Raw genomic sequence first — 24367 nt, 5'->3', positions numbered from 1 at the left:
ACCCAGTCATGTCCGCTTCCATTCATTTCAGCCTCAGACTGAAACAGAAACACTACTGAACCGAGTCGACTACACACCTTTCTTGATTGGCCCCGGCAGGTTATTGACGATCTGCTCGTCCAACCACCAGTGCTGCTTGCGCAGTAGGCGGAGCCTCCTCAGCATCCACTCCTTTGTGCTCTCGTCTTGGTTACAGCAGCAGGTGGGCGTGGCCTCGATGAGGGCGGGGCCAGCGGTGGGACATGGGGGCGGGGTCAGCAGGTCTGACGACACAAACATAAGTGGGAGGGGTTGAATTATCACAGCCTATCAGGACCACCCCTCCTGATCATATATCTATATCTGTACATATCTGTAGATACTATATCTATATCTGTACATATCTGTAGATACTATTTCTATATCTGTACATATCTGTAGATACTATATCTATATCTGAAATCATAAATACCATGATATATAATGAATGTATAAACATAATGTGATGAGCTAATAACATGGTTGAAGATAGTAATTGCATAAATTAAATTACCGCAGACTGAAACGGTCAATATCACATTTGCATACCAATTACACTTTATATAAGTATCTAAATGAATCCAAACTGAACCGTGGTCAAAGTATAAGATCTTATGATGCATCAAATTGTTGCCTAAAGAGATCTGTAACTACATACTGTTTAATGAAACCATTCCTCCTCTAGTAGCAGATACTGTTTAATGAAACCATTCCTCCCCTAGTAGCAGATACTGTTTAATGAAACCATTCCTCCCCTAGTAGCAGATACTGTTTAATGAAACCATTCCTCCCCTAGTAGCAGATACTGTTTAATGAAACCATTCCTCCTCTAGTAGCAGATACTGTTTAATGAAACCATTCCTCCTCTAGTAGCAGATACTGTTTAATGAAACCATTCCTCCTCTAGTAGCAGATACTGTTTAATGAAACCATTCCTCCCCTAGTAGCAGATACTGTTTAATGAAACCATTCCTCTAGTAGCAGATACTGTTTAATGAAACCATTCCTCCTCTAGTAGCAGATACTGTTTAATGAAACCATTCCTCTAGTAGCAGATACTGTTTAATGAAACCATTCCTCCTCTAGTAGCAGATACTGTTTAATGAAACCATTCCTCTAGTAGCAGATACTGTTTAATGAAACCATTCCTCCTCTAGTAGCAGATACTGTTTAATGAAACCATTCCTCCCCTAGTAGCAGATACTGTTTAATGAAACCATTCCTCCCCTAGTAGCAGATACTGTTTAATGAAACCATTCCTCCCCTAGTAGCAGATACTGTTTAATGAAACCATTCCTCCTCTAGTAGCAGATACTGTTTAATGAAACCATTCCTCCTCTAGTAGCAGATACTGTTTAATGAAACCATTCCTCCTCTAGTAGCAGATACTGTTTAATGAAACCATTCCTCCTCTAGTAGCAGATACTGTTTAATGAAACCATTCCTCCCCTAGTAGCAGATACTGTTTAATGAAACCATTCCTCCCCTAGTAGCAGATACTGTTTAATGAAACCATTCCTCTCCTAGTAGCAGATACTGTTTAATGAAACCATTCCTCCTCTAGTAGCAGATACTGTTTAATGAAACCATTCCTCCCCTAGTAGCAGATACTGTTTAATGAAACCATTCCTCTCCTAGTAGCAGATACTGTTTAATGAAACCATTCCTCCCCTAGTAGCAGATACTGGTTAATGAAACCATTCCTCCCCTAGTAGCAGATACTGTTTAATGAAACCATTCCTCCTCTAGTAGCAGATACTTACTGTTGTTCTCGAGGAACCGTAGCGCGTCCTTGTAGCCGTTCTGACACATCTCGGCCATTTTCTGTCAAACATACAGATCATATGAGTTCAGTCCCTTACAGAAAGGAAATATCATGGTATTTACAAAAAGGAAATATCATGGTATTTACAAAAAGGTATCATGGTATTTACAAAAAGGTATTTACAAAAAGGTATCATGGTATTTACAAAAAGGTATTTACAAAAAGGTGTCATGGTATTTACAAAAAGGTATCATGGTATTTACAAAAAGGTGTCATGGTATTTACAAAACGGTGTCATGGTATTTACAAAAAGGTGTCATGGTATTTACAAAAAGGTGTCATGGTATTTACAAAAAGGTATCATGGTATTTACAAAAAGGTGTCATGGTATTTACAAAAAGGTGTCATGGTATTTACAAAAAGGTATCATGGTATTTACAAAAAGGTATCATGGTATTTACAAAAAGGTATTTACAAAAAGGTGTCATGGTATTTACAAAAAGGTATCATGGTATTTACAAAAAGGTATTTACAAAAAGGTGTCATGGTATTTACAAAAAGGTGTCATGGTACAGTGTACAGGGACACACGTCAGGAGGGACATGTTTTTCACAGTCAGTACGGGCTGGTTAAACATTATCACACATGATGCACGCCGGGGTGCATTGGGCCTTGAAGCACACTCGTATGACCGGGCCCCCCCCCCCCCCCCCCTACCTCTGTCATAGCGACTCGTATGACCAGGCTCCCCCCCCCCCCTACCTTACATAATAGCTGGAAGCAGAAATAACAACATTCCAACACGTGAGGCATGCAGAGCTGCAGGTTGTATAACAACACTGAGTGATTAACCAGCCAGGGAAGCTTTACCTCAGTTTACAAGTTGCTTAATGTCACAGGCTCAAATCCCGGTTCCCTTCCCTTGGCCCCTCCCCTCGTGGTGGAGGGCCCTCGACTTTTAGCGCTCTAGCGGTGGTGTACGGGGCCTACCTTGGGTTCTGGCGGGAACAGGGATGGTGGGCGGGGCCTACCTTGGGTTCTGGCGGGAACAGGGCGCGGCTCAGCCGGTACATGTTGCTCAGGTTCATCTGGATGCTTGTGTTGGTGAAGCGCAGCTCGTGGAAGCTGGTGGAGTTGTCGCGCGGGCAGATGTCGCTCTCGCCGGAGAACGGGGAGATGGTGATGGTGTTCCTCTGCTCCGACTGGGGCAGGTTGTCGCTGATGCCCCCGTCCACGTAGCGCTGCGGGGAGGGGCAGGTGGAGAAAACAAACACACCCTTCTTCAATCAACATCTGAAATACCTAACCTTACTGTCTTCAGGTGGAGAAACTAAACACACTTCAACTCAACACACTCAACACTGCAGCACCCAAGTTTCAACACTGTTTGATGAACATTGTTACTCAGATGATAGAGTCGTACCCTTCCTGCTGACCTGTCATACAGAACTTGTCAGTCGCTTTGGATAAACAGACAGAAAGAAAAAAAAAACAGAAAGTAAAAGAAAGAAAGAAAGAAAGAAAGAAAGAAAGAAAGAAAGAAAGAAAGAAAGAAAGAAAGAAAGAAAGAAAGAAAGAAAGAAAGAAGGGTGTGGCACGTCACTGTGACCTTTGCACTCTGGTTAGATGCCAACTTCTTTTTATTGTACTGTACTTGTGCTGCATGATGACAACAAGGTACCCATGTACATGTCGAAATACTGCCCAAAGGTCAGTGAATACCCCGACCACAACACCAGAGGGAGCTCCACAAATCATGTTAAACCCAGATTCGGCTCAAACAAGGGACTAAACACGTTTCGCAATTATGCCACATCAATGTGGAACGCCCTACCCACAGCTGTAAAAGAATGTGAATCCCTACCCACCTTCAAAACCACTCTCAAAGAGCACCTACGGGAGGCTGCAATTAGAAACTGGCCCCCGTAAATGTCTGAACCCCCCTTCCCACCCCCTCCTAATGTACAGTTCCCTCCCCCTTGTATGTATATATTTTCTGTTAGGATCTCTGTTTAACAGTACTGTATATTTGCATATCTTGTATGTCACAAATGTAACAGTACTGCATATCTGTATGTCATGTATGTCATAAATGTCATGATTAGTTTAGATTAGATGATTAGATTAGATTTTTTTAATGCTATCAAGACATTCCAGTTGGGGTTGGTCGTCACATTTTATTTGGGGTTGGTTGTCACATGTTGTGTAGGCTATTATTGTTAGGCCGATTTATTGTGTTCTTATTTTGTTATATAGGATGGCCTAAAGATGTGTTTCCTGTTTATGTTCATGTTAAGATGCATTAAGTTATGTATTTGTCAACTTGTCAATGCAATTAAAATTTCAAATTTAGTTCTGCCTTCTTGTCTTCTTTTTAAGATTTTCCCCATTAAAACACATGGTGACAACCAACCCCATAGTGTGTGACAACCATCCCCGTGATGGGGTTGGTTGTCACAATGTGTCAGTGTCTTTGATAGGTGATTAACTCTTTGTTACAATACGTTGGAAAATGAGAGGGATACACATTTCAAGCCAACATCTTAAGCTTCAATTTAATGTAGGAATGACTAATGAAAGATGTTTTGATGATGAGCAATTCACACTAGAGTAAAAAGTGTGACAACTATCCCCGTTCTCCCCTATATCTGTAAGTTGTGTATGTCATAAATGTCATTATGAATTGAAAATGGGGGACCCTGATGTAAACAAGATGAAAGTCTTTCTCTGGTCTGCATCCCCTTAACAATTGTGTGTATTGAGCCGTACCGTATTGTACCCATTCTGCAATCTGTTAATTAAAGTTTTCAATCAATCAATCTAGTCTGCTCTGACTCTCTCTCTCACTGAGGCCTCTTCTTGGGAGAGAGACCGGTTGCATCATGGCCAGATTTATGTAACGACACAATCCCATCCTATTTAATCTCCGATTCAATCTCTTAACATGAAAAAACAGAAAAGGAGAAGCTTTACATCTAATACGCTTAAAAGACCACAGATGAGGCATTAATCTTATTCTATAATCCCGATTTGACTGACTGGGCAGAGAGGCTGTCGGAGGACATAACGGGACCAGACAGGCCGCCTCTATGTCCCTCTCTGAAAGGCTGCTGAATAGACTAAGAAGAGTTTAACAAATTCCATATAAATCTATCTATAGTTCATTAACGATGAAAGGCTGCCGACAAATTCCATATAAATCTATAGTTAATTAACGATGCAGCAGCTGATACTGTATCCTGTACACACATACACACGCACGCACGCTCTGAGTACTTTGTTATCTAAAGATAGTAAAAAGTTAGAGTGTTGTTCATTCATGTAAGTTAGAACTATGTTCATTCATAGTTAAAGACAGTAGAGGTTGAGTACTTTATTATCTAAAGATGGTAAGTTAGAGTGTTGTGTTCATTCATAGTTAAAGACAGTAGAGGTTGAGTACTTTATTATCTAAAGATGGTAAGTTAGAGTGTTGTGTTCATTCATAGTTAAAGACAGTAGAGGTTGAGTAATTTATTATCTAAAGATGGTGAGTTCGTGTTGTGTTCATTCATAGTTAAAGACAGTAGAGGTTGAGTACTTTATTATCGACTGGGGCAGGTTGTCGCTGATGCCCCCGTCCACGTAGCGCTGCGGGGAGGGGCAGGTGGAGAAAACAAACACACCCTTCTTCAATCAACATCTGAAATACCTAACCTTACTGTCTTCAGGTGGAGAAACTAAACACACTTCAACTCAACACACTCAACACTGCAGCACCCAAGTTTCAACACTGTTTGATGAACATTGTTACTCAGATGATAGAGTCGTACTCTTCCTGCTGACCTGTCATACAGAACTTGTCAGTCGCTTTGGATAAACAGACAGAAAGAAAAAAAAACAGAAAGCAAAAAGAAAGAAAGAAAGAAAGAAAGAAAGAAAGAAAGAAAGAAAGAAAGAAAGAAAGAAAGAAAGAAAGAAAGAAAGAAAGAAAGAAAGAAAGAAAGAAAGAAAAAAAGAAAGAAAGAAAGAAGGGTGTGGCACGTCACTGTGACCTTTGCACTCTGGTTAGATGCCAACTTCTTTTTATTGTACTGTACTTGTGCTGCATGATGACAACAAGGTACCCATGTACATGTCGAAATACTGCCCAAAGGTCAGTGAATACCCCGACCACAACACCAGAGGGAGCTCCACAAATCATGTTAAACCCAGATTCGGCTCAAACAAGGGACTAAACACGTTTCGCAATTATGCCACATCAATGTGGAACGTCCTACGCACAGCTGTAAAAGAATGTGAATCCCTACCCACCTTCAAAACCACTCTCAAAGAGCACCTACGGGAGGCTGCAATTAGAAACTGGCCCCCGTAAATGTCTGAACCCCCCTTCCCACCCCCTCCTAATGTACAGTTCCCTCCCCCTTGTATGTATATATTTTCTGTTAGGATCTCTGTTTAACAGTACTGTATATTTGCATATCTTGTATGTCACAAATGTAACAGTACTGCATATCTGTATGTCATGTATGTCATAAATGTCATGATTAGTTTAGATTAGATGATTAGATTAGATTTTTTTAATGCTATCAAGACATTCCAGTTGGGGTTGGTCGTCACATTTTATTTGGGGTTGGTTGTCACATGTTGTGTAGGCTATTATTGTTAGGCCGATTTATTGTGTTCTTATTTTGTTATATAGGATGGCCTAAAGATGTGTTAACAATTAACGATGCAGCAGCTGACACTGTATCCTGTACACACATACACACGCACGCTCTGAGTACTTTGTTATCTAAAGATAGTAAAAAGTTAGAGTGTTGTTCATTCATGTAAGTTAGAACTATGTTCATTCATAGTTAAAGACAGTAGAGGTTGAGTACTTTATTATCTAAAGATGGTAAGTTAGAGTGTTGTGTTCATTCATAGTTAAAGACAGTAGAGGTTGAGTAATTTATTATCTAAAGATGGTGAGTTAGTGTTGTGTTCATTCATAGTTAAAGACAGTAGAGGTTGAGTACTTTATTATCTAAAGATGGTAAATTAGAGTGTTGTGTTCATTCATAGTTAAAGACGGTAGAGGCTAAGTACTGTCACATTCACATTCCACTGCAAATACATGGGCTGTTAAAATGGACTTACTGTGAATGAATGAATGAATGAATGAATGAATGAATGAATGAATGAATGAATGAATGAATGAATGAATGAATGAATGAATTAATGAAAACTTTATTTAACAGATTGCAGAATGGGTACAATACAGTACGGCTCAATACACACAATTGTTAAGGGGATACAGACCAGAGAAAGACGTTTGTCTTGTTTACATCAGGGTCCCCCATTTTCAATTCCTATTGACATTTATGACATACTCAACATACATGACATTTATGGCATAGGGACATATAGGTATTTAGTACTGATACATTTGTGACATATGCAGTATCCAAATATACAGTACTGTTACTCATAGATCCTGACAGACTATATACATATGATGGGGAGGGGACTGTACATTAGGAGGGGGTGGGTGGGTGGGAGAGAAATATACATCCGGTGGTGAGGAGACTGTACATTTGGAGGGGGAGAATATATACATGCGGTGGGGAGGAGACTGTCTATTAGGAGGGGGTGGGGGTGGGGGGTTTGGACATTTACGGTGGCCAATTTCGAATTGCAGCCTCCCGTAGGTGCTCTTTAAGAGCGGTTTTGAATGTGGGTAGGGATTCACATTCCTTTACAGCTTTGGGTAGGGCGTTCCACATTGATGTGGCATAATTGCGAAACGTGTTTAGTCCCTTGTTTGAGCCGAATCTGGGTTTAACATGATTTGTTGAGCTTCCTCTGGTGTTGTGGTTGTGGTATTCACTGACCTTTGGGAAGTATTTTGACATGTACATGGGTACCTTAGTCGTATAGTGTATCTTGTAGACCAGGCCCATTGCAAGTTGCTGTACTCTGTCGTCTACTCTAAGCCATCCTAGGTTGTCAAAGTGTGCAGGGGTGAGGTGGGTTCTAGGGGTAAGGTCAAGTAGTAGTCTGACTAGTTTGTTTTGTGATGTTTGTAATCTTGTTTTTAGCGCCTTTGAGGTACTTTGGTACCATGAGGTGCAAGCATAGTCGTAGTACCCTTGAATGAGTGCTCCTGCCAGAGTCTTCAGGGTATTCTTGTTTACCAGAGAGGAGATCCGGTACAAGAATCTAGTTCATTGGTTGACTTTTTTTATTACCTTGGATGCCATTTTGTCACAGGAAAGATTTGCCTCTAGGATGGAACCCAGGTAGGTAATTTCATCTTTCCTTGTGACAATATTGTCACCCACTGTAACTGAGAAGCCGTCGGTCTTGCTGAGTTTGTTATTTGAACCGAAGAGAATGGACTCTGTTTTGCCCATGTGTAATGATAGTTTGTTATCAGCGAGCCATATGCAGATTCTGCCGAGTTCCGAGCTGAGGGTTTTTCAACCTGCAACTTGTTCTTGTCAGAGACCAGCAGGGCTGAGTCGTCCGCAAACAGGAACAAGTTGCAGTCACAAGCTGACGACATGTCATTTGCATAAATTAGGAACAGTAGCGGTCCTAGTATGCTTCCTTGTGGAACACCACAGCTCACTGTGAGGGGGGGGATAGAGTACCGTTTACCTCCACCATCTGTTCCCTCCCCTCCAGGTAGGATTGCATCCAGCTCACTGATGAACTATCAAAACCAATTGCTTTTAGCTTGTCAATCAGAATAGAGTGATTGACAGTGTCGAAGGCCTTTTGTAGGTCCAGCATGACCATGCCGCAGTATTTGCCCGCGTCCACCTCTTGTTTGATGTGGTCGTTCAAATAGAGGAGGCATGTGTCAGTGGAGTGGGATGTTCTGAAGCCAGCTGTATATGGTTCTTTAATGCAAGGGTTACATTTTTTATTTATTTTTTATTTTCCACTGTGTGGCTTGTGTGGAGAGGGCTGATATCTATTATAGTCAAGGTGATGAGTCATGTAGAATAAACATGGCTCTGAGCCAGATAGTGATTCAGGACACAATGTACAGAAAACAGAAAACAGAGAGAGAGAGAGAGAGAGAGAGAGAGAGAGAGAGAGAGAGAGAGAGAGAGAGAGAGAGAGAGAGAGAGAGAGAGAGAGAGAGAGAGAGAGGCTACTTATAGGACAGGCTATATTTCAGTGTCATGCTTTTTACATTAGACTTTGGCACAAATATAATACAGAAAGACCAGTGGCCTATAAACCACTTACGACTATAAGGAACTATAACGTCGATCATGACTGATAGGGTAAACAGACCCTCATATGCACCTTTGTGTGTACTGTTTACTTGTATTTATACTTGTGTAGTGTATATTCCGATTTATTTTATTTTATTTATTGCCATCGTCTGCACCTCTTTGATTACACTGTTTATTTTTCTAATATTTTATGAACAGATTACATTTTTATTGCCTATATTTCTCCCATTTTCAATTTTTCTCCCATCCCAATTTCGTATCATCCAATTCTACCCTCCCCTATCTCGAACGCTGTTTCATGCCTCCCACAAGCCGGCTGCAATGTGGACTAAGCCTTACATCACGTGTCCCCTCCGGTACTCGAGGAAGCAGCAGTCACATCTTTTCACCTGCGCAGCGCGATCTTTCAGCGTCAGGGGTCTGCGCTTTGGAGGGACGCCGCCCCCATCGCTTCCTGATTCTACTGCGCAGGCGCACCAACCGACCTGTAGGAGTCGCTGTCCACAACGTCCGATCCCCACCCATCAGTTTTCCCACCCTCTAATACTGCCAATTGTATTAGTACGGACGACCAGCCAAACTGAAAACAATGTGGAGAGCTGGGCTCGAACCCAGCGTCTCCAGCATTGGTGGTGAGTGCCTTGCCCACTGCACCACCTAGCCGCTCCATTATTTATTGTCTTTCTACTATTACCCTGCCCATACCTGTACCTCCCCTCCCCCCTCCCCATGCTGCTACGACGCCTGCATTTCCCCAAGGGGATCAATAAAGGAATATCTTATAACGATAAGATCCCCGTCAATAAAGTCAAAGTAAAAGCGGCCTGGATCGCTGCCAGCAGCTGGAGAACTAGCGGCTGCAGAACTCCAGAACTGACGCACCGGATTTCCCCAAAGGGATCAATAAAGGATCAATAACATCATCTTATCTTATCTTAACCGAAAGCTATGATAAAGCAGCACAGTTCATGACATACTATAGGTCCTATAGTTTACTGAATATCAATACTATAGCTCCTATACTACAGGACAGGTCCACACTCACCACTCCCTGGAACGACGGGGGGATCAGACCGCAGTAGATGGGGATGAAACAGCTACAGACCAGCGCCTGAGGAGAGAACAGCACCTTCTGTAGTGTGGTAGTGAAAGGGTTAACCTCCTGTAGTGTGGTAGTGAAAGGTTAACCTTCTGCAGTGTGGTAGTGAAAGGGTTAACCTTCTGCAGTGTGGTAGTGAAAGGGTTAACCTTCTGTAGTGGTAGTGAAAGGTTAACCTTCTGTAGTGTGGTAGTGAAAGGGTTAACCTTCTGTAGTGTGGTAGTGAAAGGTTAACCTTCTGTAGTGTGGTAGTGAAAGGTTAACCTTCTGTAGTGTGGTAGTGAAAGGTTAACCCTCTGTAGTGTGGTAGTGAAAGGTTAACCTTCTGTAGTGTGGTAGTGAAAGGTTAACCTTCTGTAGTATGGTAGTGAAAGGTTAACCTTCTGTAGTGCGGTAGTGAAGGGTTAACCTTCTGTAGTGTGGTAGTGAAAGGTTAACCGTCTGTAGTGTGGTAGTGAAACGTTAACCTTCTGTAGTGTGGTAGTGAAAGGTTAACCTTCTGTAGTGTGGTAGTGAAAGGTTAACCTCCTGTAGTGTGGTAGTGAAAGGTTAACCTTCTGCAGTGTGGTAGTGAAAGGGTTAACCTTCTGCAGTGTGGTAGTGAAAGGGTTAACCTTCTGTAGTGTGGTAGTGAAAGGTTAACCTTCTGTAGTGTGGTAGTGAAAGGGTTATCCTTCTGTAGTGTGGTAGTGAAAGGTTATCCTTCTGTAGTGTGGTAGTGAAAGGTTAACCGTCTGTAGTGTGGTAGTGAAACGTTAACCTTCTGTAGTGTGGTAGTGAAAGGTTAACCTTCTGTAGTGTGGTAGTGAAAGGTTAACCTTCTGTAGTGTGGTAGTGAAAGGTTAACCTTCTGTAGTGTGGTAGTGAAAGGTTATCCTTCTGTAGTGTGGTAGTGAAAGGGTTAACCTGTAGTGTGGTAGTGAAAGGTTAACCTTCTGTAGTGTGGTAGTGAAAGGGTTAACCTGTAGTGTGGTAGTGAAAGGGTTAACCTGTAGTGTGGTAGTGAAAGGTTAACCTTCTGTAGTGTGGTAGTGAAAGGGTTAACCTGTAGTGTGGTAGTGAAATGGTTAAGGCAGACACCTGCTCCAAACTCATATATAAGGTTTTCAATTTCAGAGATGCCTACTGTATCTTTACATAATCAGTGACTGTATGGGGGGGTTAAGATCATGTCAATAAAGGGAGAGATCAATATAAACGTGTTTGCTCTTTCAATACAAGTTTTTGTTTATTTGTATTTTTTGTGTTGTTCACTTGCACATTTTCGGGGTAAGACTACCCCCCCCCCCCCCCCCCCTTGATAACTTTGTGAAGGCACATGTGTACATGGTAAATACCTTTGATTTGGGAGTATTTGGGGTTTCAGGGGATCAACCAGAACGGTTTGGGCTTATTGCATACAACGCGTTTTATCTCGCGATCTATGGTAAAAGACTGGATTATCTTGGAAATGGACAATGTTTAGCGTGTAATAAACTACAAACTACAGTGTGTAGAAACAAACAATTTTTTTACATGTTGGACTAGAAATAGTATCTGTCAAATGAGCCATACTATTGTCTCCATAGCTATAATATAGAATATATATATATATATATATATATATATATATATATATATATATATATATAGAATAGCTCCGCAAAAATCGTGAAATATCGTGAAAATGGTCATGAAAAGCTGGCAGACAGTAAAGGATGGGGGAAGCTTGTGGCGCTCAGGCCATGGTTACACTGGAGAATACAGCAACGTTTTTGTTGCTGAATGATTACGTTTGCTGTCCAAGTTAAAAAGAAACGCCGTTTTGGCAGGAAAACGCGTTGTCCTACTGGCAACGCTGAAAAGGTGTTTTCGTTTTGGATACTCGCCAAAACTCGCCGACAATGGTGCCATGTAATCTGCATGAGCCGGATACGGAGCCGTTCTGCCCAATGCCCATGCGCAGTAGAGACCCGCACGGTTATTTCCAGTGTTTACAGCAGAGCTGTACCAAGTAGCTGCGGTACCAACGTGTTGTCAAGTTATTGTTACCACACAAGAGTCGACTGCATGAGCAGCTCAGAGCTCCTCTTTCAACATAACAAGCATTAAACAAAATGGCCCAGTCATCTATTCACTTTTGTTTAATACATGAGGCGTTGTCTAATGTTATCTAGCTACTGATAGCTCCTGATATCAACGTCTGATATCATCAGTTTGGTGCTGGCTGGCTAGCATTGCTTGTGAGCTAACGTTAGCTACCTAGCTAACGTTACTTTCAGACCCGGTTATCTGCGGCTACCAACGTGTTGTCAATTTATTGTTATAAGGAGCCCAGTCCAAGCTACAACAGTCTGCATTCCCTTTTGTTAAATAACGTTTACATCCATTCATTCTGCTAGCATTAACGTTACCACGCTGCTAGCCACAATGCTATACTGTTATACTGGCATATTCCAATCACGTTAGCACGTAAGCTAACTAAATCTGCGATATTTTTGTGAGACTAAACTATCCGCTCTTGGTGGTAAATTGTGTTGATGTTGGTTTTGTTTCATCAACAAATGAGAGGCAGAACACAGTGAATGTATCCGTTTTGTTTATTGCACTTTTATTGCACTTTCTTTGCTGAAAAATAAATGCTACGTTGGCTAAATGGCTCATGTGAGGCATTTAAAGATGGTGGATTGTTGATTTTTAGCAGGAAGTGTATTGGCACATTCAACTTTTCTGATTGGTTGAAAATGGCCTTCATGTTTGAACTACATCGCCACCTACTGCCACCTACTGCTTTGGCATTGTACTACATGTATATACATCACTGTGCTCAGGAGGCAAAAACGATGTCTAACTTGCCTGCCATTACGTAGCGTTCTGAAAGCTAAACTGAAACTGAAAACTGAAACGAAAACCGGGCCTAGTGTAACCGCAGCCCAATGTGTTAAGCAGGGGGGTCTCCCCCAGCAATTTGAGCGTCAAACACTTCATTTCCAACATTCTGGTGAACTTTTATGCACCGATTTATGCTTTTGCTGCAGCAATTTATGGTGGAAATGTCTTTAATTACGTAAAGGAAAAGACAACATTCAGGTCCATCTGACACAAACATATTGTAATATAATGCAGTAAGGCTCTCCTTCTATATTGCTTTCACATAATTCTGCTGTATTATTATTATTATTATTATTATTATATAGTAACATGTAAGAAGGATATATACATGTTTTGATGTTTATTTTGTTAACTCTTTTGGGGAGGGGGTTGTTTTTCATATTAGTGATATTTTTTGAGGGGGACAAATGTACTGCCCCCCCCCCCCCCCCCCCCCCCCTAAAGTGACGCCTACGCCCACATGCCTACACCTACACCTGTCCCGTCTGACGCCCGTCCCCTGCACCCACCTGCATGAGCTCCTCCTTGGAGCGGAAGTCGGACACCAGCACGTTCTCTCCGTCGGACACGCGTGTCAGCGACACATGCAGCCGCCCGGAGGCCAGCGTGTGCGCGTTGTCGGGCAGGACGCGCTCCAGGCCCGCCTTGAGCACCTTGACCAGGTTGAAGGACGGGTGCAGGGGTCCCAGGTTCCTCTTCCTCGCCTCCTTGGCCACCGAGATGACGTCCTCGCAGCACTCGGCTTCAGGGGGAAGAGAGAATAATAATTAATAATAATTCATTTTATTTATATAGCGCTTCTCAAGGACCCGAAGTCGCTGACAGTAGGCAGAGGAACATAGTAAAACAAAGAAACAAAAAAGGAACATAAGACCACAGGGGGAAACAGGGGAAAGCAGCATGAGATACACAGAAACATAGAGCGACAGGAACAAACATCAATCAGGTTGAGGGGGGGGGGGGGGGGTTAGGGAGAACAGGTGGGTGTTGAGGCGTGAGGAGAGAGATGGATCTTTTTATGTCTCCACTTTCGTGGAAGCGTGTCTTTGTCTTCTTTCACCGTGGTTGCAAACGTCAAGACAGTGCAAACACCATTCCAATTCTATATTGCCGATATTTATTGTAAAGTATAATATAATAGGGCGTACAGACCCTCATATGCACCTTTGATTACACTGTTTATATTCAGATCGATGTTGATTGCCCATGTATTTCTACTATTACCCTGTATCCCCCCCCCCCCCCATGTTGCTATGACGCCCACATTTCCCCAAGGGGATCAATAAAGGAATATCTTATCTTATCTATACAGGCACAGAAGACAATGGCCCAAAACAGCCCAAAAGAAAAACAACAACAACACAAACACAGACAGAGTTTCAGGTTGCACGTGCTATAAGAATTCATCAGAGCAACGGCATGAAAGACTTCTTATAAATGTGTTTTTTGGGGCTATGGGAACTCTATAGCGCCTTGGAAGCGGATGGAAGCTTGTCAGATTTGAATGCATGAATGAATGAGTTTAGCCACCTATAGACAGGGAGATAACCAACTAATAAACTAAACAAGCGTGCACCATGCAGCAACATCGACAGTATTCAGGTGGATCTATATTCAGGTATATGGATCCATAACAAGTCAATGACCGAGTGTGAACCCTCTGGTTCGATACGAGGTCACCGTATAAGAGTTCACATTCCTCACCGTGGCTTATTCATAAAGTGGAAAGGCTCAATCAATATCTCAGTGAACTTGCGATTTCCACAGCCAGGTCTGGGCTCGTTTTGCGGCAGATGTGCTAAATCCTTATCTCTCTGACCGCGGGTCGTTTAGTTCACCTGTTGTTCGATGTCCTGACATGATTTACCCATTCATAATTTTATAGAAAATGGGCAAACATCCAAACTTGTGACTACACTATTTAAACGCCTTTATAATGTATTTAAATAAAATGTGCCAATAGATCGATAGAGGCATAAAATAACTCTATTCAGAATTTCAGAGGCGGGCATGCGAGCAGCCATTACAGTGACATCTGTCATTTACACCAAAACAAAGTCACTCTTGCCTTTATTTTATATACTGACTTTAATAAAACAAGCGGTCTGACCTAAATAAAACGTATGTGGTATTATGAATTCTTCATAACGGTTACGTCACGTTGACGTAAGCCTGCCGTATAGACTTCAAGTTTTGTTTTATTTGTCGCATCATGTAATTACATTCCATGTTGTACATGATGAATGCTAGCTTCTGTATGATGACCCTCCTGAGATTGTGCTTCATATACAGTAAATATAGTAAAAAGAGTCCAAACACTATACAAAATATACAATATACAAATTAAAGTACAAAATTCAAACAGTGAAGTACAGAATGCAGCTTTTTTTTGAGTGAGTGAGAAATGAATTTTGTAATTTTGTACTTTATAGGTTGTACTTTAGCACTCGCGACAGAACTGGACCATAATAAAAGAGAGAACCAAAAGGGGACATGGTGATGATATTATTATTATTATTATTATTATTATTATTATTATTATTATTATTATTATTATTATTATTATTATTATTAGAGTCAATAACTACTTATGGATGCCTGGCTGGCCCTCCTGAGACTGTGCTTCATTATACAGTAAATACTAAAAAGAATAAAGTCCAAAACACTATACAAAATATACAATATACAAACTATAAAGTCCAACCTAAAGTACAAAATTCTTTTTTTGAGTGAGTGAGAAATTGGTTCTTCAACGTCGCAACTTAGGTTGTACTTTAGTCGAAGAACTCAACCATAATGAAAGAGATAACTAAAAAGAGGACATGGTGTTATTATTATTAATAATTTATTATTAGAGCCAACAACACGTACCTATAGACGCCTGGCTGGCCAGCACGGAGGCTGTGAGCGCGCCGGCCGAGGCCCCGTAGATGCGTGTGGCCCCCTGGATCAGCTGCGGGGCCCTCTCCTGCAAACAGCTGGCCACCCCGATGTGGTAGATGCCCAGGAAGCCGCATCCGGCGAACGACAGGTTCCACCCTGCACCGTTCAGATCCAACATGATGGCGAAAGATGTTTTTATTTTTTTATATATAAAAACAATAATAAAATATAAAAGGGATAAATATACAACTGTTGTCGTTTTGCTGAACTATTATATAGTGTTCTTCATTCCTAGTGTACTGTATGTCGACCGCTGTATACTCCTGAGAACAGACTGTGCAGAGAGAGCAGACAGAGAGCAGGGTGTACTTCTCATCCAGCCAGGGAGCCGCCCCTTTTCTCCGTAACTGACAGCTGTTCTAGCCAATCAGCGGTAGAGGGCGGGATAAACGGTGTGATGGGAACTCGTGCTCGACGGACAGCCTTCAAAGTGTGTAGCCAGACTATTATGTAGGTTTGTTTATAGTAATATTGCCTAGAAAAAAAGTTTGGTCTTTACCACCAAAAAAAGTCATTCTAACAAATAAGATAAAATAAGTTTAATTTAAGTTGCTCCCCACCCCACCTACCCAACAACAAGTCAAGTCAAGTCAAGTCAAGAGTTTTATTTGTCATGGCATACAAATATACAGTGAAATGCGGGGGGGGGGGGGGGGGGGGGGTCTTGCCCGCAACGATTGTGCATACAGTAATACAATAATACAATAATAAGAATCCAATGGATGAGAATGCGACATTTGTGCAATAATACAAATCATAAGAGTAAAGACATAGGTATATGTACATGAGTTTTTCAAAAGCATGGTAAGACATGCTAGGTCCTGTGATAGTGAATGAATGAATGAATGAATGAATGAATGAATGAATGAATGAATGAATGAATGAATGAAAACTTTATTTAACAGATTGCAGAATGGGTACAATACAGTACGGCTCAATACACACAATTGTTAAGGGGATGCAGACCTGAAAAAGACGTTTGTCTTGTTTCCATCAGGGTCCCCCATTTTCAATTCATATAGAATTGCAAATGTGCAACCTCCTCCAATGTACAGTTTCTTCCCCCTCAAATGTATATACTCTCTTTTTAGACTATTTTTGTATCACAAACAGTACTGTATATTTGTAGATCTGGTGTGTCATAAATGTATAGATGTAGCAGTACTGTATATCTGTATAATGCATGTATGTCATATATGTTATGATGAATTGAAAATGGGGGACCCTGATGTAAACAAGACAAAAGTCTTTCTCTGGTCTGCATCCCCTTAACAATTGTGTGTATTGAGCCGTACTGTATACTGTACCCATTCTGCAATCTGTTAATACCATTTTCAATCAATCAATCAATCAATCAATCAACCAATCAATCAATCAATCAATCAATCAATCAATCAATCAATCAATCAATTTTCATTTAATAAAATCTTTATGTATATTCGTACATTGAATTGTTACAGCCCAACAGTGTCTTTCTTCAGTACATATAGTTCACTTAAAACCTGTTCCACCCCCCAGGGTCGGTACCGACCCCTAAATGACATTATGATCATAGATCCATATTTTTCAGAGTGATGCAAAAAACTTGCGATTTTAAAATCAAACGTTTTCAAGTATTAACATCACTAACATGTCACAAAAGCATGTAGAATGTATATTATCATCAATACGTTAGTTTAGCAATAGGTTAAATGTGTTAAAAGATAGTTTTAAGTTTTCGTTTTTCGATCGTCCATTTTAAGCTTGAAAAAAAAAATTATGAACCATGTGAATTGTAGTCTTTTTGTGGCCATTTCATAGAGGACATGCACCGCTGTCGACCAGCGTTGGAATTTTTCCGAACTACATTTCCCTTCAAGTTCTATGGGGGTTCAAAGTTCAGAGTTGAATTATGAATATGTCAATAACTGTTATTATTCTTGATAATAAGCCACAAAAGGTAACGTTTTTGACAAATATTGAAACACAGTTAGTTTCTCCTCCCTATTGTTATCATGTAGCACTAATTAGATCTGAAATTAGTTTCAAAATGGTTGCACTGTGAGGAAAATAAAAAACGATTATCTGTTCTTATGCATGCCTGGTGATACTAAATCCAAATTGAACTTAGGCATTTGAAAGATAATATATGTATATATATAAATGTGCGAATTAGCTATAATAAGGTAATGTATAAGCATCTATTCTATATTCTATAATAATATTTCAAATTGCATTGGTCCGGATGGGAGAATTCAGTACTGTATCTACAGATCATCTTCCCTTTATTAATTTCCTTAGATTTCTTTGTACACATGATCTCAAGAGGGTACTGAACGAGGTCAGTGGCAGTTTTTTAAGTTTGGTCATTATTATCATGGTGTTATTCACTGTCAACGATGCAAAGAAAAATCATAATTCATATTCTCCTTTGTTTCATCACAATTTAAGCAAGCCTAGTAATAGACACAATATTTCTGACACTGTGAATGCATTCCCTGAGGTCCATAGATGTACCTAGATACCAAGAATATGCAAATAGCCCTTGTAGAAGTGGAGCAATATTCCATTTACCTAGGTATATATTTTATGCGGATTTTCACATCGTGTGGAACAGGTTAATATGATCCACTAAATTCCATGGCCGAAAGGAACAGGAAGAAGAAAACCCCAGTGAAACATTTCTATTCAGCTGAACTGGGCTGCTCTCACCCCCCCCCCCCGTGATATATTTTCATTTTCATTTTCATATCCATATTCATAGATGTGGTAGATGCCCAGGAAGCCGCATCCGGCGAACGACAGGTTCCACCCTGCACCGTTCAGATCCAACATGATGGCGAAAGATGTTTTTATTTTTTTATATATAAAAACAATAATAAAATATAAAAGGGATACATATACAACTGTTGTCGTTTTGCTGAACTATTATATAGTGTTCTTCATTCCTAGTGTACTGTATGTCGACCGCTGTATACTCCTGAGAACAGACTGTGCAGAGAGAGCAGACAGAGAGCAGGGTGTACTTTTCATCCAGCCAGGGAGCCGCCCCTTTTCTCCGTAACTGACAGCTGTTCTGTGATGGGAACTCGTGCTCGACGGACAGCCTTCAAAGTGTGTAGCCAGACTATTATGTAGGTTTGTTTATAGTAATATTGCCTAGAAAAAAAGTTTGGTCTTTACCACCAAAAAAAGTCATTCTAACAAATAAGATAAAATAAGTTTAATTTAAGTTGCTCCCCACCCCACCTACCCAACAACAAGTCAAGTCAAGTCAAGTCAAGAGTTTTATTTGTCATGGCATACAAATATACAGTGAAATGCGGGGGGGGGGGGTCTTGCCCGCAACGATTGTGCATACAGTAATACAATAATACAATAATAAGAATCCAATGGATGAGAATGCGACATTTGTGCAATAATACAAATCATAAGAGTAAAGACATAGGTATATGTACATGAGTTTTTCAAAAGCATGGTAAGACATGCTAGGTCCTGTGATAGTGAATGAATGAATGAATGAATGAATGAATGAATGAATGAATGAATGAATGAATGAAAACTTTATTTAACAGATTGCAGAATGGGTACAATACAGTACGGCTCAATACACACAATTGTTAAGGGGATGCAGACCTGAAAAAGACGTTTGTCTTGTTTCCATCAGGGTCCCCCATTTTCAATTCATATAGAATTGCAAATGTGCAACCTCCTCCAATGTACAGTTTCTTCCCCCTCAAATGTATATACTCTCTTTTTAGACTATTTTTGTATCACAAACAGTACTGTATATTTGTAGATCTGGTGTGTCATAAATGTATAGATGTAGCAGTACTGTATATCTGTATAATGCATGTATGTCATATATGTTATGATGAATTGAAAATGGGGGACCCTGATGTAAACAAGACAAAAGTCTTTCTCTGGTCTGCATCCCCTTAACAATTGTGTGTATTGAGCCGTACTGTATACTGTACCCATTCTGCAATCTGTTAATACCATTTTCAATCAATCAATCAATCAATCAACCAATCAATCAATCAATCAATCAATCAATCAATCAATCAATCAATCAATCAATTTTCATTTAATTAAATTTTTATGTATATTCGTACATTGAATTGTTACAGCCCAACAGTGTCTTTCTTCAGTACATATAGTTCACTTAAAACCTGTTCCACCCCCCAGGGTCGGTACCGACCCCTAAATGACATTATGATCATAGATCCATATTTTTCAGAGTGATGCAAAAAACGTGCGATTTTAAAATCAAACGTTTTCAAGTATTAACATCACTAACATGTCACAAAAGCATGTAGAATGTATATTATCATCAATACGTTAGTTTAGCAATAGGTTAAATGTGTTAAAAGATAGTTTTAAGTTTTCGTTTTTCGATCGTCCATTTTAAGCTTGAAAAAAAAAATTATGAACCATGTGAATTGTAGTCTTTTTGTGGCCATTTCATAGAGGACATGCACCGCTGTCGACCAGCGTTGGAATTTTTCCGAACTACATTTCCCTTCAAGTTCTATGGGGGTTCAAAGTTCAGAGTTGAATTATGAATATGTCAATAACTGTTATTATTCTTGATAATAAGCCACAAAAGGTAACGTTTTTGACAAATATTGAAACACAGTTAGTTTCTCCTCCCTATTGTTATCATGTAGCACTAATTAGATCTGAAATTAGTTTCAAAATGGTTGCACTGTGAGGAAAATAAAAAACGATTATCTGTTCTTATGCACGCCTGGTGATACTAAATCCAAATTGAACTCAGGCATTTGAAAGATAATATATGTATATATATAAATGTGCGAATTAGCTATAATAAGCACAGTATAAGTATAATAAGTATAAGCATCTATTCTATATTCTATAATAATATTTCAAATTGCATTGGTCCGGATGGGAGAATTCAGTACTGTATCTACAGATCATCTTCCCTTTATTAATTTCCTTAGATTTTTTTGTACACATGATCTCAAGAGGGTACTGAACGAGGTCAGTGGCAGTTTTTTAAGTTTGGTCATTATTATCATGGTGTTATTCACTGTCAACGATGCAAAGAAAAATCATAATTCATATTCTCCTTTGTTTCATCACAATTTAAGCAAGCCTAGTAATAGACACAATATTTCTGACACTGTGAATGCATTCCCTGAGGTCCATAGATGTACCTAGATACCAAGAATATGCAAATAGCCCTTGTAGAAGTGGAGCAATATTCCATTTACCTAGGTATATATTTTATGCGGATTTTCACATTGTGTGGAACAGGTTTATATGATCCACTAAATTCCATGGCCGAAAGGAACAGGAAGAAGAAAACCCCAGTGAAACATTTCTATTCAGCTGAACTGGGCTGCTCTCACCCCCCCCCCGTGATATATTTTCATTTTCATTTTCATATCCATATTCATAGATGTGGTAGATGCCCAGGAAGCCGCATCCGGCGAACGACAGGTTCCACCCTGCACCGTTCAGATCCAACATGATGGCGAAAGATGTTTTTATTTTTTTATATATAAAAACAATAATAAAATATAAAAGGGATACATATACAACTGTTGTCGTTTTGCTGAACTATTATATAGTGTTCTTCATTCCTAGTGTACTGTATGTCGACCGCTGTATACTCCTGAGAACAGACTGTGCAGAGAGAGCAGACAGAGAGCAGGGTGTACTTTTCATCCAGCCAGGGAGCCGCCCCTTTTCTCCGTAACTGACAGCTGTTCTGTGATGGGAACTCGTGCTCGACGGACAGCCTTCAAAGTGTGTAGCCAGACTATTATGTAGGTTTGTTTATAGTAATATTGCCTAGAAAAAAAGTTTGGTCTTTACCACCAAAAAAAGTCATTCTAACAAATAAGATAAAATAAGTTTAATTTAAGTTGCTCCCCACCCCACCTACCCAACAACAAGTCAAGTCAAGTCAAGTCAAGAGTTTTATTTGTCATGGCATACAAATATACAGTGAAATGCGGGGGGGGGGGTCTTGCCCGCAACGATTGTGCATACAGTAATACAATAATACAATAATAAGAATCCAATGGATGAGAATGCGACATTTGTGCAATAATACAAATCATAAGAGTAAAGACATAGGTATATGTACATGAGTTTTTCAAAAGCATGGTAAGACATGCTAGGTCCTGTGATAGTGAATGAATGAATGAATGATAGTGAATGAATGAATGAATGAATGAATGAATGAATGAATGAATGAATGAATGAATGAATGAATGAATGAATGAATGAATGAAAACTTTATTTAACAGATTGCAGAATGGGTACAATACAGTACGGCTCAATACACACAATTGTTAAGGGGATGCAGACCTGAAAAAGACGTTTGTCTTGTTTCCATCAGGGTCCCCCATTTTCAATTCATATAGAATTGCAAATGTGCAACCTCCTCCAATGTACAGTTTCTTCCCCCTCAAATGTATATACTCTCTTTTTAGACTATTTTTGTATCACAAACAGTACTGTATATTTGTAGATCTGGTGTGTCATAAATGTATAGATGTAGCAGTACTGTATATCTGTATAATGCATGTATGTCATATATGTTATGATGAATTGAAAATGGGGGACCCTGATGTAAACAAGACAAAAGTCTTTCTCTGGTCTGCATCCCCTTAACAATTGTGTGTATTGAGCCGTACTGTATACTGTACCCATTCTGCAATCTGTTAATACCATTTTCAATCAATCAATCAATCAATCAATCAACCAATCAATCAATCAATCAATCAATCAATCAATCAATTTTCATTTAATAAAATTTTTATGTATATTCGTACATTGAATTGTTACAGCCCAACAGTGTCTTTCTTCAGTACATATAGTTCATTTAAAACCTGTTCCACCCCCCAGGGTCGGTACCGACCCCTAAATGACATTATGATCATAGATCCATATTTTTCAGAGTGATGCAAAAAACTTGCGATTTTAAAATCAAACGTTTTCAAGTATTAACATCACTAACATGTCACAAAAGCATGTAGAATGTATATTATCATCAATACGTTAGTTTAGCAATAGGTTAAATGTGTTAAAAGATAGTTTTAAGTTTTCGTTTTTCGATCGTCCATTTTAAGCTTGAAAAAAAAAATTATGAACCATGTGAATTGTAGTCTTTCTGTGGCCATTTCATAGAGGACATGCACCGCTGTCGACCAGCGTTGGAATTTTTCCGAACTACATTTCCCTTCAAGTTCTATGGGGGTTCAAAGTTCAGAGTTGAATTATGAATATGTCAATAACTGTTATTATTCTTGATAATAAGCCACAAAAGGTAACGTTTTTGACAAATATTGAAACACAGTTAGTTTCACCTCCCTATTGTTATCATGTAGCACTAATTAGATCTGAAATTAGTTTCAAAATGGTTGCACTGTGAGGAAAATAAAAAAACGATTATCTGTTCTTATGCACGCCTGGTGATACTAAATCCAAATTGAACTCAGGCATTTGAAAGATAATATATGTATATATATAAATGTGCGAATTAGCTATAATAAGGTAATGTATAAGCATCTATTCTATATTCTATAATAATATTTCAAATTGCATTGGTCCGGATGGGAGAATTCAGTACTGTATCTACAGATCATCTTCCCTTTATTAATTTCCTTAGATTTTTTGTACACATGATCTCAAGAGGGTACTGAACGAGGTCAGTGGCAGTTTTTTAAGTTTGGTCATTATTATCATGGTGTTATTCACTGTCAACGATGCAAAGAAAAATCATAATTCATATTCTCCTTTGTTTCATCACAATTTAAGCAAGCCTAGTAATAGACACAATATTTCTGACACTGTGAATGCATTCCCTGAGGTCCATAGATGTACCTAGATACCAAGAATATGCAAATAGCCCTTGTAGAAGTGGAGCAATATTCCATTTACCTAGGTATATATTTTATGCGGATTTTCACATCGTGTGGAACAGGTTAATATGATCCACTAAATTCCATGGCCGAAAGGAACAGGAAGAAGAAAACCCCAGTGAAACATTTCTATTCAGCTGAACTGGGCTGCTCTCACCCCCCCGTGATATATTTTCATTTTCATTTTCATATCCTTCTCACTAACTCTCATGCTTAACCGAAAGGTCTTCACCCCAACTCAAACCGTCTCACTCAGACGCAACCTGCCCTCCCTATCCCCCTCCACCCTCTCCTCTGACATACTATCCGCTCTACCTTTGAGTGACACCTTCTCTGCTCTCCCCACAGAGATGGCAACCTCCACCCTCCTCTCAACCCTTGCAACCTCCTTCGACAAGCTCTGTCCCCTCGTTGAGAAACCTGCGAGCCGTTCCCCACCCAGTCCATGGCTGACAGATCCAGTGAGAGAACAAAGTCACGCCTCACTGCTGACATCGACACATATCACAACCTCTTGTTAACATTCTCCAAAACCATTACTAATGCCAAAGCTTCCTTCTTTCACCATAGGATCGAGGCC

At 39.9% G+C, this 24367-nt stretch overlaps 1 protein-coding gene across 1 annotated transcript in view; it reads right to left on the bottom strand.

Moving 5' to 3' along the window:
• The window catches only part of pnpla3 (patatin-like phospholipase domain containing 3), a 38142-nt gene extending 22093 nt beyond the window's left edge, over positions 1-16049 (bottom strand). Inside the window, exons 1-6 of the mRNA XM_084330659.1 lie at positions 15839-16049; positions 13477-13709; positions 10043-10108; positions 2815-3024; positions 1782-1842; positions 78-263 (exon numbers count right to left, since the gene is read on the bottom strand). Coding sequence (XP_084186785.1) covers positions 78-263; positions 1782-1842; positions 2815-3024; positions 10043-10108; positions 13477-13709; positions 15839-16028 — 946 coding nt within the window. The 5' untranslated portion in view covers positions 16029-16049. The remainder of the gene's footprint in view (positions 1-77; positions 264-1781; positions 1843-2814; positions 3025-10042; positions 10109-13476; positions 13710-15838) is intronic.
• Positions 16050-24367: the final 8318 nt, after the last annotated feature.

This window comes from Notolepis coatsorum (assembly GCF_963971535.1).
Source record: "Notolepis coatsorum genome assembly, chromosome: 15".
Lineage (NCBI taxonomy): Eukaryota > Metazoa > Chordata > Actinopteri > Aulopiformes > Paralepididae > Notolepis > Notolepis coatsorum.
Note: the sequence above shows the minus strand (reverse complement) of the source record. Positions and strands in the feature narration are given on the sequence as shown.